The 19,665-nt window shown below is 43.8% G+C and overlaps 1 protein-coding gene across 1 annotated transcript in view; it reads left to right on the plus strand.

The window, feature by feature from the left end:
* LOC144773090 (cullin-4A) overlaps positions 1-19,665 on the plus strand; it is a 468,683-nt gene that overhangs the window by 249,899 nt on the left and 199,119 nt on the right. The window contains exon 12 of the mRNA XM_078657905.1: positions 4,255-4,359. Coding sequence (XP_078514031.1) covers positions 4,255-4,359 — 105 coding nt within the window. The remainder of the gene's footprint in view (positions 1-4,254; positions 4,360-19,665) is intronic.

Consider the following 19,665-nt stretch of genomic DNA (forward strand, 5'->3'; position numbering starts at 1 on the left):
GTCAGCAAGCGTGTGTCCTTCGGAGGAGAGACGCTTATCGATACTTCTGAAGGCTCAGACTCTCACGACTGCTCGATCTACAACAGTGAGGACGGTGTCTTCTCTACTGGGGTCGATGGCCTCTTGTATCTTCCTTACTCCGCATGCACGCCTGCACATGAGGCCGCTGCAGGAATGTCTGGAGGATCAGTGGGACCAGAGACAAGGGACCTGGGACGACAGGATACAGTTGTCTCTGCATGCTCAGCAGTCCCTGAGGTGGTGGTGTTCGGTGGAGAACCTCCTCAAGGGGGTTCCGTTCCACAAGGACATTCCCTCTCAGACTATCGTGACGGATGCTTCTCTCCGCGGATGGGGAGCACATTCCGGACAGTTACAGATCCAAGGACTGTGGTCCCAGACGGAGTCAACGTACCACATCAATTTCCTGGAACGCAGAGCTGTTCACTTGGCATTGAAGGCCTTTCTTCCGTCCTTCCAGACCAACTCTCTGCTTGTCCAGACGGACAATACGACCACAATGTATTATCTGAACAAGCAAGGGGGATCGAGATTGCGCACACTGTCACAGGAAGCGCAGGCGATCTGGCACTGGCTGCTAGCCAGAGGATTAACGATAATGGCCACCCATCTGCCAGGTGTGCAGAATGCTCAGGCGGACGCCCTCAGTAAACTGATTCAGGAAAACCACGAGTGGGTCATAAACGACGAAGTACTCGAAGACGTCTTCGCCAGGTGGGGCACTCCCGACGTAGATCTGTTCGCCACCGCCGAAAACAGGAAATGCCGAGACTTCGCATCCAGGTATTATCAGCAGCGGACTCTGGGGAATGCGTTATGGATCAACTGGTCGAACAGCTTTCCGTACGCTTTTCCACCCATTCCCCTGATTCCGGCGGTGCTAATCAAGCTGTCCCAGTCCAGGGCGCGGATGATCCTCATTGCTCCGGAATGGCCCAGACAGTGGTGGTACACGGACCTGCTGCACCGGTCTCTCCTTCCTCACATGCGACTGCCGTGCAGGCCGGACCTTCTCACGAAGTTCGGGGGACAGATGGTGCACCTCAACCTCTCGTCGTTGAGTTTGGTGGCATGGCTCCTGAGATAGTGCAGTATGGCCACTTGAATCTTCCTGAGGATTGCATGGACATATTGAAGGAGGCTAAGAGGCCATCTACTAGGACCTCTTATGCTTACAAATGGAAGAGATTCTGCATCGGGTGCATGTCTAAGAACTATGATCCGACAACCTGCAAGGAAGATGTCATCCTTCCATACCTTTTGCATTTAGCTCAGTCTGGACTTAATTTCCATTCCATTAAAGTTCATCTGGCGGCGTTGACTGCGTACAGAAAATGCCCTTCACAGACATCCTTCTTCCAGATTCCTGTGATTAAGGATTTTTTGGAAGGGTTGAAGAAGGTGTTCACTCCTGTTCGGCTTCCTTCGCCTGCATGGGAACTGAATGTGGTGCTGTCCAGGCTGATGAAGGAGCCTTTCGAGCCTATTCACAAGGCTTCACTGCAGCACCTGTCTTGGAAGGCGGCGTTCCTCGTGGCCATTATATCGTCCCGCAGGGTGAGTGAGATTCAGGCATTGTGTTGCCAGGAACCTTATACTGTATTTCATGCTGCTAAGGTTGTTATGCGTACTCACCCTAAGTTCCTTCCCAAGGTGATTTCTGATTTTCATGTTAATCAGGTTATAACTTTACCGACTTTTTTCCAGAATCCTTCCACTCCAGCGGAAAGGTCTCTTCATTCCCTGCATGTCAGAAGGGTGTTGAAATTCCATCTGGATAAAACCAAAGACATTCGCAGATCCGACCAATTGTTTGTCAACTATGGGTCGGTTAGGACTGGTCTGGCTACTTCGAAACAGTCCATTTCTAGGCGGATTGTGTCTTGTATCCAGCTCTGTTATCAGAAAGCAAATAAGACCTTAGGAGGTAAGCCTAAGGCTCATTCCACCAGGGGCAAAGCGGCTACGACAGCTTTGCTGCGTAACGTTCCCATTGCAGAAATCTGCAAGGCTGCCACATGGAAGTCAGTCCATACCATTGCTAAGCATTACTGTCTGGATTTGGATGCCAGGGCAGATGCTCAGGTTGGGCAGGCTTCATTGAGAAATCTGTTTGCACAGTAGTGGTGTTGCCTTATTTTTCTCCACCGCCAGGTTGTTTTTTGGATGGGCTTGCCACTCTATTCACTAGATTATGACTATACACAGAGACCCCCTACTACAGAAGGAGTAGTTTTTTACCTGTAACTCCACTTCTGTAGTAGGGGTATCTCTGTTATAGTCATAAGCGCCCGCCCTCCTCCCCGGTGGAGAAAAGGATAATATGATGAATGCTACAGGTCTAGCTGTATACACCTCCAAAAAGAACTGAAAGTGCAGGGAGTTGCTGTGCATTCTGGGATACCAGGAGAGTTCTGGAAAGTTTTCTCAAAGGCCCGGTATCCCTTTTTAAGCCACATAATGGCAGCCTATGGGGGCTTGTCTGTCCTGCCCTTCCTCTCTATCATTCCAAGGATTTGGTGAAGGGGTGAAGTGTTTTCCATGGTGAAACCTGGCAGACAGGTTTAAATGTGATATTGGTGGAATATCCTATGCATTTCTAGTTGAAGTACTGGACAGTGTAGCCTTGCATGTATAGGCTGCATTATTTGTCTTTAAATTCTCTCTTAAGTGTCTATGCAGGACTGCAAAGAAGACCGTTTAAGAGATTATTTTTGATTGCTCCGGGGTCCCCGCACATGAGCGGGACTATTCACTAGATTATGACTATAACAGAGATACCCCTACTACAGAACTGGAGTTACAGGTAAGAAACTAATCCTTCTCCAGTATTGATATCTTTCATAGATTCACGTGCATGCGATCCACCCACCTTCCCATCACCTCATTGTCCTCTTCTAAGCTAGTAGCACTATAAATGTTCCACTTGTGCACAGAAGTCGGAGGTTTGAAGCCACTGCACAGGAGGAAAGGATGCAAGCTCATCCCTGATTGGTCAGACTTTGGTCCTGCGCAAAAAGATGAGGATTGGTATTCAGTTCAATAGGGAATACAATAATAGACCTAGATGAAACTCTGTTATACTACTACTTACAATTACCTTGGGACTGACCACGATGACGGAAGATATAATCATGATTCTATGAAAGATATCAATACTGGAGAACCACAGTGTACAGGCAAGTAACTTGTTTCTTTCATATCCTGCTCCCTACTCCATGCACAGCCAGTCCAAGCCCCATTACATTCACCCTTAAATCTATCCATGTTTTGTTTTCTTCCTTCCATTTAATCTGTGACATATTATTTAGGCACTGTCTTTATGCCCAGTACAGCCGCTTTACCGCCTCAGTGACCACACACCCAACAATGCTATCTCTAGATTCTCGCCATTCCTTTTGAGCACTTTGCTTCCTGTAACCTCAAGCAACATTCAGAAAGTCTCCCAAAAATAGTCTCTGAGTGAAAGGTTAGCTGAAATTAAAATTTTGGTCACATGAGATGAAGACGAGTCGGACAGCAAGTATACTTTCACTCAGACAGGGCTGGATGAGCCTGGCCCTTCTTATTTACCCTCAGTATTAACAGCAGCCCTGAAAACGTCTTGGTGAGTAAAAAGTACTACTCATCGGACAACTGCGGCATGACACCTTTTACTTCTCATGCTTTTCACTAACTGCAGTCCTGTTCTTAATTTCCATTACATCCTTCCTACTAATATTCACACTTGAACTAATAGTAGTTTTTTCTACAGAGGTTGTCTACTCAGGCTGATGTGTTAATTGTTCAATGTCGCATTGTTTCTGGCGCACAAAAAAACAAAACTTGAATTTGTGAATTTTTGCATGGTAACTAAGACTAGTGAAATGGTTTCTTATTTCCTCTTGTGGGATTTGAAGGTCAAGCTTTCGAATTGTGGCAAGGCCAAACTCAGCCTCCTTTCATGTCGAGATTGGGGAGTGGTGTGAAATTAGGTATTAGTAACATAATATTTACAGCGCATGGAAACAGCAAAAAAGCGGTATGAAGTGGTGTAAAAAAGCAAGGTATTATTGAATGTGTTGTGGAATTTTACTTAAACCCATGAGGTGGCTAAAAATGTTAAACATTAACATTTCTTTTTGAAAAATGGACGGAACTATTATACCTTTTCGTGAGATGTATTTTGAATTCAATTTTTTTTGTAATTTCAATTTTGAACAATAAGTGCTGTAAATCATTCTGTATTTGTAGCAAAGCACGTGGACTCCAAATTGAGAGCTGGTAATAAAGAATCAACAGATGAAGAACTTGAAAGAATACTTGATAAAATTATGATAATTTTTCGATTCATTCATGGTAAGAATTGCAGCTCGCAATATTTAAGAATTCCCTTTTCAGCTATTTTCAACGTAAATGACACCAAAGTTTGACCTCAGATTGAACTGTTAATTATTAAAATATGAAATATTTTGGGGTTTATTAAAAGACGTAAATACAAAGTTTATATTTTTTCATTGTAACCATTACGTCAAAAATTGCTGATGTGAAAAACAAAGGCTATTTATGGCCCATTGTTTTGGCTACACTCATTGATCATAGGGGTTCATTACTTTTTGTTTTTATTATTTAAGAGTGGCTTGTCAGCAGGGCTGTCTACAATACCTATTGTTAACCTGTATTTAAAAAATACATAGTTAGGGTTTTGACTCTGCCAGAGTATATTTTTCTTTCTCATAGTATGCTATTGGCTGTTTGGTGGATCATTCTGCCACTTACGGAATGCTTGTTAAACCAATGCATGAGGAACTAGGTTACATATCAAATGTATTACCAATCATTTAGCATTAAATGCATCATAAATGTGTTTTTTGCTTTTTTTCCACGGCAAGATAATTTTATTTCAAATGTTGTTGTCAGGACCCAAAATGCAAGCCACACCTGTTGGCTTTACCCATGATTGTTTAATCTATTGAAGGCTTTTCCCTAGGGCTGTACATACTTTACAAAAGCAGTACATAAAATGGCAACATTATCGATGAACACAATAAAGTTATAGGAGCTTATTGCGAGAGACTGATACCAATTTAAAATGTGTGTTTTTAATGTAACTTCAATGACAACGAAAGGTGAGGGTGTAGCTGTAGTGTGACATCATTTTGAAAGGGTACCCTACCGCACACACTTTCAAATTTCAGAAGTGCATTCTGTATTTACAAAAGACCTTCGAGGAGCCTATCCCGGACAGTTCAAAGTGAGAGGTGACTAGGAAAACACTGGTTCTATTTTCATTACTCCCTACAAGAGATCATCTAGTCAATCGCATACTCATTATATGGTGCTCAACTCCATGGATAGAATCTTATAGATCAGTCTTGGACCCCTGAGTAAACATAATTTAATATTTGTATTCGGCACTCTTGCACCATTTGCTATTGACTCACTTTACATATATCTCAAACAATTAATATTAATACAATAAATCAAAGATCAAATTAAATCTAATTACAACTTGAACAGAAGTGGTGAACTTTAAGCACTGTATGAATACTAGTTGTCCAGACAATAGGGAATTGCAGGATTTGTAGATTACAGGAAAGAATCAGAAAGTTAGTTCAGTACGGGACTGAAGAGATTAGGATTTAGGTGCATCCTGGGAGAAATGAGTGTTGGGTAGGCTCTGATGTTGAGAGAGAGGGAGAGGTCCGGGCAGAAGTTGCAGTGCCAGCAAAGAATCACTTCCAGGTAAAAGATATACTAAATCTAGAGGCCTCAATCTGTAGAGTTCTGACATCCGAGACCTCTTTGTCTGCCTTGGATTGGAATTAGCTGGAATTTGTTAACATGATGGTTTCGAAATGGAAGTCACAGAAAATGGGGGTGATGTAGTTGTTGTACTCTAAATCTAGGTTGCTGAGAGGAGTATTGCCCTAAACGGCATCAAAGAGGATTGTTGAACCCCCTACTAGGATTACATTCCTGAAGTACATGTACAGCTAATGTTTGGGAAATTGGTAGAGTTGACGTCTACTAACTTGCTCTTGTGTGTAGACTGAAAATTGTCGAAGAACGTTGTGTAGTAGGGTTAAGTTCTCAAGAATCATAAAGGATGTGCATTTGTGGTTGTCACACTTGATTTTAAATTTCCCAGGAGGATGTTTTTTAAGGACAACATGAGAATATATGTAAGACTGCCTATGACTTGGTAAGTACATTTGCATTGGGCTCAGGAAGATTACATATGGTTTCTAGGTGAATGATGCTAGTTGGGAAGGTTGTGATGGAGATTTAATGACAGCTTGCAATAGGTGAAAGTGTATAACTGACTGTATCCTTGTGTATGAGTACAGCACCACCCTCTGATTTGAGTTGCTTGATTTTAAAGTTAATTTTATAAAATCATATTCAATGGTATGTGGACCTAAAACCACCAAATCCAAAACTTGTATTGTACAGGGGAAGAATATTGAAAAAGTTATACATTTTTCATACTTGGGTAATCTTTGTAATAGTCATTTGAGCTGGGAACCACTTCTAACCCTAAGGGCCCAGCAGACAAGTAAGGCAATGGACTTTCTATTTAGCTTTGTCTGTAAATTGGGGCATAAGCCAGTGCAGAAACCAATTTCCCTCTATGTAGCCAAATGTCTTCCTATTTCCTCTTCTGGAGCTGGGGTTTGGGGATATGCTAAGAGTCAACGGTTTGTAGTAATTGAAAATAAATTCATGAAAAAGCTACTGATGCTCCCGAAAAGTGCTCCTACCCTATTCTGCCATACAGAAATTGGCATTGAATTTATTGTGCCCCTCTGCTATTATGGGCCTAGATATGGGCCTAGATATGAACCTCTGAGGACTTCACGGTCTCTCGGATGTTATTAGAGACAGCTTAAAATCAGAAAATGTTTTAAAGATCTCATGGTTTCAATATTTAAGGAGGAAGTATCATGAGATTGGTCTTGAACACTTTTTTGAAAACCAGGAAGGTATTCCCTTGAACGCTAAAGGTATTATCAAGGAGGCGTACCATTCCAGGGACAATAGGCTTATCGGCTACCAACATGGCGATATGGGTGCCCAATGCAAAAGACAAGGAATCGACGGAGAAGGACAAAATTGAAAATAATACCAGGTCCATGATCGGGGTAAGGGCATCACAAAACTCCATCGCAAAGGAGGCAACAACTTCAGAAAGCCCAAAACAACTTATCAGTGCGAACCAACAAGCAAGGAAAATGTACTGTATATTCTACCCTCAGGCAGGACAAGAATTAATCAAACCACCCATCCTAGACATACAAAAAACCACATTCACTGCCTTCGGTAACACAGCAAGCACAAGTTCCCTCCCCCCACAAGAGGCAATTACCAGTAGACAAGTGGACCCAGAGGAGAGCAGCAAGCCCAAAGGAGAAAAGAAAAGGGACCAGTTGCTGGGTAGAACCGAGGTCGCGCCAGACGTGAATTCCCGTGGTACCATAAGAAATAGTGCACATAACCAACTTAACCCAGCCCCACCGGACCAAGCCCTAACCCTTGCATTATTTACTACATCGAGTAATTGGGCAAAAAAAACAACACATAGCCTCAGAATGGCAAATCACAAGTAAAACAAGCATTTGCAATGCAATAGGTCTCGCATTAGCAAGAGTTTAAGCTATTGCCATTGTAAATCACAATGCCTTTTATTTAATGTTTTTAAAACCAAAACATAAATAAAAGGCATTGTCATTTACAATGCCGATAGCTCAAACTTGCATTAATGCAAGACCTATTGCATTGCAGATGCTTGTTATTTCGTGTGATAGTCACTCAAAGAGCCGCAGTCAAAGCACTAAAAAGTCGTCACTTTTAAATGCACTTAAAATGCTGAAATGTCACACATAAGCAAACTAAAAACATGGATATATGATGGGGTGACCGCACTGGTGCGACGCTGTTGGGTGCCCCAAATGCCAAGCACCAAAAGGTGGTCTCCCTGCTATCTGTGAAGCTGCAGGTTTGGTGTGCAACACTCGGTCAAAAAGACATCTCCACCTCCCTGAGCAGGTTGGGTGTTTGCTTGAAAGTAGAGATGAGCAGCGATCCTGGGGCTAAAACAAAGCCCCTTAGTTAGTTATGCATGATGATGCTCAGTGTAGAAATCACGGCCCCCTCAACCATTTTAAGCATGGGCGGTTGCAGGGATTAAGGTGATGGCTCCTTTTGTAATGCGAAATAAATGCGGCGCCTTCAAGTAGGCGCTAAGATGGCTTTTTTTAATGCATTCAGACATTGGCAGTTTCTGAATACGTTTCTTAAGCAGGCGTTTTAGCGCCTAATTTAACCTTCTGTATATCTTCCCTGTTCCACTGACGGCCATTATCACACTGTCCCACAATGGTCATGTACCTGCAGCTATGGGTGGGGGTGTGGTTCGGGGAGGGGGATTGAAGGAGGGGTTTGTTCTTGTACATACTTAACTAGGATTTGCACGCTTAAAACTGGGCAGATATTCAGAAATTAGACCTGCAACAATAGCCCTCAGCTGTTTGGTGTGCTACTGTAACACGACAGATATACTTACGGAAATGCATTGTCAAAGGAAATCGGTCTCGTGAGCAGCTATTGGCTTTGCCAATCAGATGGGGTAGGTGGAATGAAGAAGGGAGAGGAGTGGTTGGAGGGCGGCTGTTAGACAACCGGATAGGTAAAAATAGTACATGGCGCCCAAAAAATGAACGAGAAAAGAAACGCATGCACGAACATTCAGTTTGCTACATATGTAAGCGTTTATATTTATTTTGTGGAAGCTGGGAGGTAACCATAGAAGGGGGTAGCTCTGGGTTTTGGGGGAGTTACACAGTGGCGGGAGCAGTAAAAACAAGGAAGAGGGAAAGAAAGGATGGAGGCTGACGGGCCAAAAGAAGGAAAGGAAAGAACGAAGAAAGGGAGCAGGGTGAACAGGGCACGTTGAAGGGCGAGGGAGGCGAGGGAGGGAGGAGAAATGCGAGAAACGTGTGAAGCAGGGGGCGGGGGTAGCGGATACCTTTGAAGTGAAGCTAAGCTAAGCTTCACTTCAAAGGCTTGTTAGCACAGCGCACGCTGGGGGATGACTGTGGGAGGGAGGCTGGTGTCTGTGCACGCGCTTTTTATGGCAATGCACATGCGCATTGAGTGAGCTTTTCACGGGCACTGCATGGAATCGCCCGATCTCGGTAAGCTCTGTTTAAGCCCCTTTATATCTCGCTCCGCTCAATGCGCATGCGCATTGATAGGTCGCGAGACCTAAAAATAGAGTTAATTCCGGAATACAGCTCGAGGGGGCTACATGACATCTTGAATAGAGGGTCTATATTAAAACTGTTAGAGGCACTACCATCCCTGAGTCATATAAAATCCTGTGATCTGGACAGAATAGAGTTTAAACCGAACCCTAACCAAACAGCCCTAGATTGCACAATCGTTACTTGGATCGATTACAGGCTCACAGAACAGATCTTGCAGCACAGGGAAGAGTTCTCTTACTGGGGCATTGAGCTAAAAAAGGTGAAGCCCCCTCGGTATCCTAGACCGTTACTACAGCAAATACAAAAACAGGACTTCCTAAAAGGAGCAAAATCCGGACCAAGCCAGCACTAAGGTAGAAGAGGGTCATTTACTCCGACAAATTACAATCACAATAGCACAACAAGAAGCAGCGAACCTCGAGAAGCACCCCCAAGTGACACTGGAACCAAAGCAGCGGGAAGTAGTATGAACTAGACCAAGTTCACCTCCAGGGAAAGCGCAGGGTTGCAGGATCTGCTCCTGGAATGTAAATGGTTTAAGCACAAAGCTAGAATAAGCCGACTTTGTAGAATTCATCAAACAGTATGATATACTCCTTTTCCAAGAAACTTGGCAGACAAAACACTCTCCATTAGTTGTCTGTAAAGAAAACCTTATTCCAGCAAAAAAGGATGCACAGTACGGAGGGCAAAAGGTGGCTTATCGACCTTCATTTCTACCGATTTCCTTTGGAGAGATGTAATCATCGACCTTGACTCCCTCTGGATGCAATGCACCAAACTAGATCTTCGGCCCCTTAATGTGCCTGCTAATTCTGAACATCTATATCCATCCAGCAGGAAAGCAGAAGGGGCAAAGAATCAAGCAATTAATAGCTGCAATTAAAATGCTGAAAGGCATCTACCCAAGCGAAAATATTATAATAACCGGGGACTTTAACATGAATTTAATTAAAGGACAGGAGCGAAACCTAGCAAGCGTCATACAGCCAAGACTGGGCAACATAAGTAGACAAGACGCCATGGGAAAAAATTGCGCAGCAAAACTGGATGACCTCTTCTTGCACATGTTAAATGGCAGAGGCTCTCTGGACAGCCCAGCAGCATTCCTGAGGGTCACAAGGAAAATAGGCTCATCAATTGATTTCACCCTAGCAGACCCAGATCTATTTCCTTACATAACGGATTTTCAAATACAGGAACGAGTTGAAAGCGATCACTAACCCCAGACCTTCACACTAACCATCACCCCATATGGGTCAGAGCAGGTCAAGCCTCTTACACTATCAACGCAACTCTACAACCTAAAATGTTGAACTTGGAATGAAAAAAACATAGACTCCATAATGGAGACATGTTGTACATTATTAACACCCCCAGATGTAGATCAAGATATCATAGAGGCCTGGCAGTCAATTGTAACTGAAATAAACAAACAATTTCAAAACAACTACAGGAGCCACAAAACTCCAAGAAGTGGAGGAGGGCCGTGGTACACGTAAAAAATAGGGCAATAAAAACACGGCTAAATAAACAATTAAGGACAAAGGGCTCTTAACCGACTCAACTGATCCTCACAACAACAGAAAAAGCAAAAAAGGAGCTAAAACATTAAATAAAGGCGGCCAAGCAAACATATAAGGAAACACTCGAGATTAATATGCTCTATGCTAGTAAGCAGAAAAATGTAAAACAGTTTTGGGCCAACTTCAAATTCCTGCTAAACGGTAAACATCGCCACTTTAACTTGGACATAATGGAGCAAACCTAGAGTGCTCGCATTGAAGCAACATATAACTCCACAGCCCCCCGAGTGCAGTTAGCACTGCCGATGCTCCAAACAAGATCAAAATGCTCACCAGTTTTAGCATAAAATCCGAAGACGGGAGCCAGAGTACCAAAAAGGGACCAGATTCTTCACACAGACGATCATCCACTGAGGCTTCAGTCAACGACTCAAAAAACCTAACCAAAATAAAATTAGAGAAAGCCAAAAAGAAGGTAGAGATCTAAGCAAGAATGAGCCAAGGGAAGAACTAGCTTAGATAACGCAAAAGCAGGTCTTGAACATAATTAAACATTTGAGATCGGATGGAGCCCCAGGCCCGAACGGCCTACTGAACGCCCTGTTCAGGCACAATCCAACATTTTGGTCCAGCCACTTAATCTCCCTGTTCTCACACAGCTTAGATATCGGCATCATCCCCGACTCCTGAAGGGGCAGCATTCTGCAGCCCATACATAAAACAGGGACACATTCAGACTCTAACAACTATAGACTGATAGCCCTCATATATGTAGAGGCAAAGATCTAGCATCAAATTTATTGGCAGGACTGGAGACCTAGGTCAGCAGCATAAATCTGATTCCGAAAATGCAGACCAGATTCGGGGCCGGCATGGGCACCTTAACAAATATATTGGCAGTCGCCCTTCTAGCCACGCAAGCAATTGCTAACTCAAATATCCTCTATACATGCCTCGTAGATCTCAAAGCAGCTTTCGATAAAGTGCCACGATCCAAGCTATGGGCCAAAATGAAAGCTTGGAGAGCCCCTTCAAAATTATTGGGAGTTATCGCCAACCTTTACTCGCAAACCTGGGTTGAAATAAAAAAAAGGGGACGGCCGGTGCCTAACTAAGAAATTCCTGACAACCAACGGGCTAAAGCAGGGATGTGTCCTGGCTCCCAGCTTATTCAACATCTACACTGCTGACTTAGAGAGCAACCTTTGTCTTATTTAGGGCAAACCTCCCAAATTGGGAAAGACACCAATAGTGAGCCTGCAATATGCGGACGACATTGTGCTGCTCTCCCAAACTCCACTTGGTTTTCAGTGGCTGATCTCACAACTAGCGCTATATATTTTTAAAAAAACAACTAATAATCATTTAAAAAAAATGTAATGTCTTATGCTTCTCTAGTATCCTTAAAAAACGCCCCAAATGTGTTTGGAGGATAAATTCCAACATCCTATCGCAGGTGGGTGCATACAAATATTATGGGGTCCTTCTAGATCGCCAACTAAGCTACAAACAACATCAAGACCACAGTCAAACCAAAATAAAATGACTACTAACTGCATTCAAAACTCTGCAGAAAAAACGAAGCAGTATTTCAACAAACCACCTACTAAAGGTCGTAGCAGCTACATTTTTACCATCTATTAAGTACAGCTCTGAAATGTTAAACACCAAGGACTCCGCAACTCTAAATTTAGCCCAGTCCAGATTATTTAAGAATCTGTTCACAATCCCACATCATATTTCCCAGGCGCAGATACATCTGGAATATGATCTGAACAATCAGATACCGGCCAGACAGAGTCTTGGTCAGATACTACTGGATAGTAAGGGCAGCTGAAGATAACATGCTAGCCCATCACTGCTGGGAGGAGGTTGAAAAACAATCAAGGCAGAACAAGTCCATAGTGCAAATTCTAGAACAAGCTCTTTTAACATGAAACCTCGAGGAAGCCTGGCACACACCAATGCCGTACTCCGCATTCAAACAAATTACCAATAAAGCAATTAAACAACTATCATTGCAAACAGATAAAACCTTATTGGCTGGCAAAAGTCATGCATGGATGGTGATACCAATTTATAAACAGCTGAAACCTCAACCATGTTTACAAGAAGGCTTCACAGATCACTACAATGGAAACTGAGCATATTGAGACAGGGATCCTTTACGACAAAAGATCTTACTCCAAAATGGCTATGGACCTGGTCAACCTCCGCCTGCCGTCTCTGTTGTAATGGAGCAGAGTTTCTATTACACATTATCAACAGAAAATGGCCTTCCCCTCTGTACTGTGTGGTCAAAGAACCCAGGTTAATTCTGAATTTTATTCAGTCAGACAGAGGCTGCTCTTCAAACTTCTCTCTGCATGTGCTGATCACAGTCACTGACTTAACTAATACAGGCTTAAAAACCATATATGTGTGTGTATGTAGCCCCCCACTGATCCTATTGCCTCACTGCACCCTTCTACTGTGAAAAAGGGGGAGGGAGGGTTGACAGAGCCTCACAGGAGCATCACCCAGGGGAGGATATGACAGGCTGGTACTCGCCTGAATCCTCACTTCTCATCATCAGCTACTGTCAACCAAAAAAGAAAAGGGGATAAAAGGATGTGCAATAAAACCAAAAACCATTGTGTGTTACACGTGTTAAATGACCCAATGTGGTATGCCAAACCTCTTGAGTTCGAGATATGGAAACACCACTATTAAAAAGAGCTGAGCTAAACTGGCTACTACAACTTTATTCTGTGCTGTTTGCCCACTCTATTAAAAACAACCAACATGTTTCATCACCGACATATACTTTACCGGCGATTACTTCAGGGTTTTTTGGGTCAGCGTGAGTATTGCACGTCTGGATTCTCCCTTTATTGTACCTGTAGTCAGAAATGGACACAAACACACACAAACGTATATTGCACTCAATGTGTCTCGGTAAGGGTACCAGTAAAATTCAAGCTAAAAGATGGCAACTCTACATCTGATTGCTGATAGTATTCGTCATACATTACTAGGTGGCCTCCTTAATTGAGCCTACCCGTCCCCCGTGGAAGAATCTGGGACTGTCAAACTCCACTAGACCATTAGTGGGTCCCGTATACCGCCTGTAGGTCGGTCTCTGTAGAGAAAAACAACAACGTGTATGCAGTGTTTGTATATTTGCTCATTTGCACTTCGCCTGTAAAGGTCTTGTGCCTTGCGATCTTTCTCTTATATATATTTTTGAGGGCTATTGTATGTGCCTGGTTATGGCTTGCTCCTCATAGCCCCGTTGCCCCAATGCTGGTAGTGGCCGGTTACCCCATATCTTGTTAAAACACTCGCTACATGAGAGCATATCGTGCTTCACTCCATAGGTCCGTCGACCCGCACAACGTCCGAGCCCCTTGGCGCCCGTTATCCCGATGTTGTGTGTTACGGATTCAATAGACCTGCCACCCCATGCAGACATGCAGCGACTGGTTATTATCCTCCTTACCGTAACTGCGCAATAATGTGGTCACCGCTCACCCTGCGTCTAGCCCGAATCTCCCGGCGTGCGATTTTTAACCTCGGAGTTCCGGTCACGTGCTGCCAGTGTATTACGCAGCGTCAGTATGACGTTGCTCACCGTGTCCGTTGTGCTTGGCGGCCATCTTTGGATGGGTTGGTTTTCATATGTATGCATCGTGATCGATTGTAAATGCATCATATGATGATCGGTGATGATTACAGCCCATGTAAATAGTATTCCAATTGGAAGGTGATTCTTTACAACCGTGTCAATTTGTCACGGGGCAACCGTCAACTTACATCGGGGTATTCTTGTGTATAGCAGTTATTGTGGTTATCTATATATGTGACCACATATCCTGGCCATTCGTTCCGTGTATCTATGTGCCTAGAGGGACAGTGCCTAAACTGTGATCCCTGTCCGAAGATCCACGTTTTCATGGCCTCTGTCAAGTGTAATGCCAGACCCTTGTACTGTTTTTAATCATTTCATATTCTGGTCTGTGGGATGTCATGCATCTATCCTCAGCCTATAGGGGGCGATATCCATATATGCTGGAACAACTGGATATTAGTAGCCATCAATGGAGGCCCCTACATTACTGATACCTTGTTCCATTCAATAATTTCGTTGAGGCCCTGCTGGTCCGTGGCCTCTTCAAATATCCAGCGTGCCTCTTTCTTAAGTAGTCTGTTCCCCATGTTATACTGATCACCCTTCACTCTTTCAATCACCAACCAGCGGAGATCCCTGGGCTGATGTTTTTGGCTGGTGAAGTGTTGCACCAGTTTGGTAGTGAGTTTCGCTGCTTTGAGTGTACTCCGATGTTCCTGGATTCTGACTTTGATCTTTCTAGTCGTTAATCCAATATAGTACATTCCACAAGGACACGAAAGCCTGTAAATCACATTACATGTGTTACAGTTGCTGAAACTGTTTAAGTACCAGGTCTTACCGTTGGCTCTGGTAATAGATCTGGTCTTCTAGGTGAGGGCACAGATGGTACAAGCCCCACATGGGTAGTGACCCGGCGGAATGTTCGAGTCTGTCCCTGTTGCTTGTGGGCGTGAGTGGACCAGCCGGTCCTTCAGGCTAGACGATCGCTTAAAGGCAAATCGCGGTTGTGGCATTTGCATGGAATTGGTGCTCAGTAGATGCCAATGTTTTCTGATTATTTGGCGAATCTTGGTAGAGTGGGGTCCGAAGGTGGTTACTACCGGGATGCAGTCCTGCTGCTCTTTGATCTGTCGGTCAAGGAGGGCTTCCCTCGGGGTGTTAAGTGCCCGCTTTTTTGCTTGTTTCACAATTTTTTGTGTATAAGCTCTGGCAATGAGTTTATTTGCTAGTTCCTCAGTCTGATCCAAGAAACTAGCTGCTGAAGAACAGTTCCTCCGGTATCTCATGAATTGCCCCACCGGGAGATTGTCCCGCAGGGCCCTGGGGTGGAACGACTTATAGTGCAACAGGGAGTTTTTGTCCGTGGGTTTTTGGTGGACTGTTGTTATGAGTTTGTTATCTCTGGCCTGTATATCCAGGTCTAGATATGTCGCTTTGTGCCGATCCACAGTCCATGTGAATTTCAGGCACCGGTCGAGACTGTTCAACCATGTAAGGAACTGGTCCAGTGCATCTGAGGATCCCCTCCAGATGCACAGAATGTCATCTATATATCTCTTCCAGAGGACAATGTTCCCCTGGAAGAGATTAGATGCATGGTAGATGTAATTGGTCTCGAACTGGCCGACCTAGATGCATGCCAGCCGAAGTGCAAATGAGCAAATATACAAACACTGCATACACATTGTTGTTTTTCTCTACAGAGACCAACCTACAGGCGGTATACGGTACCCACTAATGGTCTAGTGGAGTCCGACAGTCTCAGATTCTTCCACGGGGGCCGGGTAGGCTCAATTAAGGAGGCCACGTGGTAATGTATGACGAATACTATCGGCAATCAGATGTAGAGTTACCATCTTTTAGCTTGAATTTTAGTGGTACCCTTACCGAGACACATTGAGTGCAATATATGTTTGTGTGTGTTTGTGTACATTTCTGACTACAGGTACAATAAAGGGAGAATCCAGACGTGCAATACTCACGCTGACCCAAAAAACCCTGAAGAAATCGCCGGTAAAGTATATGTCGGTTGTTTTTAATAGAGTGGGCAAACAGCACAGAATAAAGTTGTAGTAGCCAGTTTAGCTCAGCTCTTTTTAATAGTGGTGTTTCCATATCTCGAACTCAAGAGGTTTGGCATACCACATTGGGTCATTCAACACATGTAACACACAATGGTTTTTGGTTTTATTGCACATCCTTTTATCCCCTTTTCTTTTTTGTTTGACAGTAGCTGATGATGAGAAGTGAGGATTCAGGCGAGTACCAGCCTGTCATATCCTCCCCTGGGTGTCACTCCCGTGAGGCTCTGTCAACCCTCCCTCACCCTTTTTCACAGTAGAAGGGTGCAGTGAGGCAATAGGATCAGTGGGGGGCTACATACACACACATATATGGTTTTTAAGCCTGTATTAGTTAAGTCAGTGACTGTGATCAGCACATGCAGAGAGAAGGTTGAAGAGCAGCCTCTGTCTGACTGAATAAAATGCAGAATTAACCTGGGTTCTTTGACCACACAGTACAGAGGGGAAGGCCATTTTCTGTTGATAAAGATTTGAGTGGGGGGCGGCCTGTTTCCCTTGTTCTTTCCCCCTAGGCTCCTGATAGTATAGGTTGCTATTACACATACCTACACAATTTGAGGAAGATCCTTTTACGGCCAACTTTAAGGGAAACACAAATAAGAACTTGCAGAGCGGCTGTCATAAAATGTCTCAGTGGTTCCTCTGTCCAACTGTCTTGTAAGACTATTACATTCTTGAACTTAGCGCTAGAACTCGAAAAGAAGGACTCAGCGATAATAGAACTTGAAAAGAAGGACAGATGACCAGTACTCCATCATGCAGTCGGACTGAGTTGTTTCTAGAACTTTGAATTTACACTTCCTATCTCTTCCCTTTCACTTTTTAGCACAAGCACTTTATTTGAAATAGGAGCACAGATAAGTCTATAACTCATTTTTAAAGATTGCGGTCGAAGCAGCTTATAACAAATTGTTTTACTTTGGAATTAATTACACCACGTGCGGGTTATTATTACAAAAAATGTTTTATCTAGTACATCTGCGTCACATTGTATATCTCATTGCGGTATGTTCCACCCTTTTATGATTTTAAGAAAATCAAATAAAAGTATATTATTATTTTCCCTCTATAAAGCCAAATGTCTTTCTATTTCCTCGTATGGAGCTGGGGTTTGGGGATATGCTAAGACTCAACGGTTTGTAGTAATTGAAAATAAATTCATGAAAAAGCTACTAATGCTCCCGAAAGTGCTCCTACCCTATTCTGCCATATAGAACTTGGCCTTGAATTTATTGAAGATCGTATAGGCAGTGCCCCTCTGCTTTTATGGGCCAAGATATGGACCTCTGAGGACTTAACGTTCTCTCGGATATTGTTATTGCATGAAATCAGACAATGTTTTAAAGATTTCATGGTTTCAATATTTAAGGAGTTAATATCATGAGATTGGTCTTGAACACTTTTTTGAAAACCCGGAAGGTATTCCCTTGAACGCTAAAGGTATTATTAAGGTGGCGTACCATTCCAGGGACAATAGGTTTATCAGCTACCAACATGGCGATATGGGAGACCTCTGTTCGCCTCCTGCCCGGCACAATTTTATTTATCTTTTTCTACTAAGACTCAGCTTTGATTTTATTTAATCAGGTTTTGTTTAGGCACAGTGCACTTTTTGTTGGCATTTCCCCGCCAAGCGGGTGGTCAAACAAGCAAATTTCCTGCCCATGCAATAATGTCCCTGTTCAAAGCACTATGCACTTTATATTATTTTGCACTTTATATAAATCCGAGAGAACTAGATTTCTGCTCCCAGTATTGAGGAAAGCTCGTACTTGCTTGTATATTGATGTTTTTAATATTTTACCGTCTTTGGCCTCGGATGGAATTTGTATTGCAGTAGTTAATTATATAAGAGCCTCTATAGTGATCAGAAAGCATTAAGATTAAAATCTGTGTGGAGATTTTAATGTGTTATTGAGGATCTTGTATGTATTGTATTTTAACCTTTTATAAGATGTAAATCTTTTTATGGTTCTCTGAGCCAAAATAAAGTTATTCTTGACTTGACTTGAGTCGCGTGTTTGCACAAATAATATTGTAACCATGAAGGTCAAGGATGGGTTGTGAACCAACATTATCCATATTCTGGTGATGCAAAGGATGTCGAGTTTGTGTTACGTATGATGTTGGTTTAGTTCTCATGTTTGTTGCAGACTGATTTTGGACCTGGGGCAGTCTTTTTGATGATATGAATATGGAAGTAGGTAGGATGTAGAAACATTGCAGAACTGCTGAGTTAAAATATTGGAAGGGTCATTTTTAGGTCTCCGCCTGCGAAAGACTGCGCACATGCGCAGTCTCGCTGTTGAGACTTAGTGAGATAGAGTGAGTGTCTTTAGCGCGTTAAGCCCCGCCCCTATTCTCCATTGGCTGGCCTCCTAAACAGTGGTCAGCCATTGGAGAAGAGGTCCCAGTGATGTTATTCTTTCGATCTAAGCCCCGTCCTTTTCAGAATGGGGGGGCGTGTTTTTGACTTTCTTTCTTACATTCTAAAACACGCCCCCCAGCCTGAAAAGGACGGTGCTTACAGATAAAAGGCTGTGTGCAAACATCACGTGCTGCTTGTTTAGCCTTGTCACTTTGCATTGGTAAACTTTTTCCCTTTGTACAAGAAATCAAAAGAAACACGCTTAAAACCACGTTTTCCCGCGCGACCAACCAGCGTAAAGTGCGCAGTTAAAATAAACTCCGACCACGTCAGAAATACCTTCTGGAACTACTATTTATGGAAATGCCCGCAAGCACAGCTGGCCCAAACCAGCCCCCGCGCGCTGCCTCGTTCCACTGCAGAAGAGGCGCGTGCTCTACCCGCAGTAAGTGCGGGGGGTGGAGGGGCGCTTCAGTACCTGCTGCGGGGGTCTGGGGCACCCTGTAGCGCTGCGATGGGCGTCGACGGCTAGCGGCTCCTCTCCATGCATAGAGGCCAGCAGCAGGGCTTGTGGGTCTCGGGTACGACTGAACTCGCAGCCCGGGAGCATCGGGGGACTCGTGGGGTGCTGCACGTCCCCCCTCTTGGCGCATGCCCGGGGTGTCCCTGCTTCGCGCCGAGGACCGGGCCTTTTGTCCGGAGTCCAGAGCTCATAGGTCGGCCAAACAAAGTATGTCAGGGAGCTCCCCTCAGACGCCCACCCCCCCTCCTCCCCAGCTAGCAGTGTCAATGGAAGCTGCATAGT

Source organism: Lissotriton helveticus, chromosome 8, assembly GCF_964261635.1.
Source record: "Lissotriton helveticus chromosome 8, aLisHel1.1, whole genome shotgun sequence".
Lineage (NCBI taxonomy): Eukaryota > Metazoa > Chordata > Amphibia > Caudata > Salamandridae > Lissotriton > Lissotriton helveticus.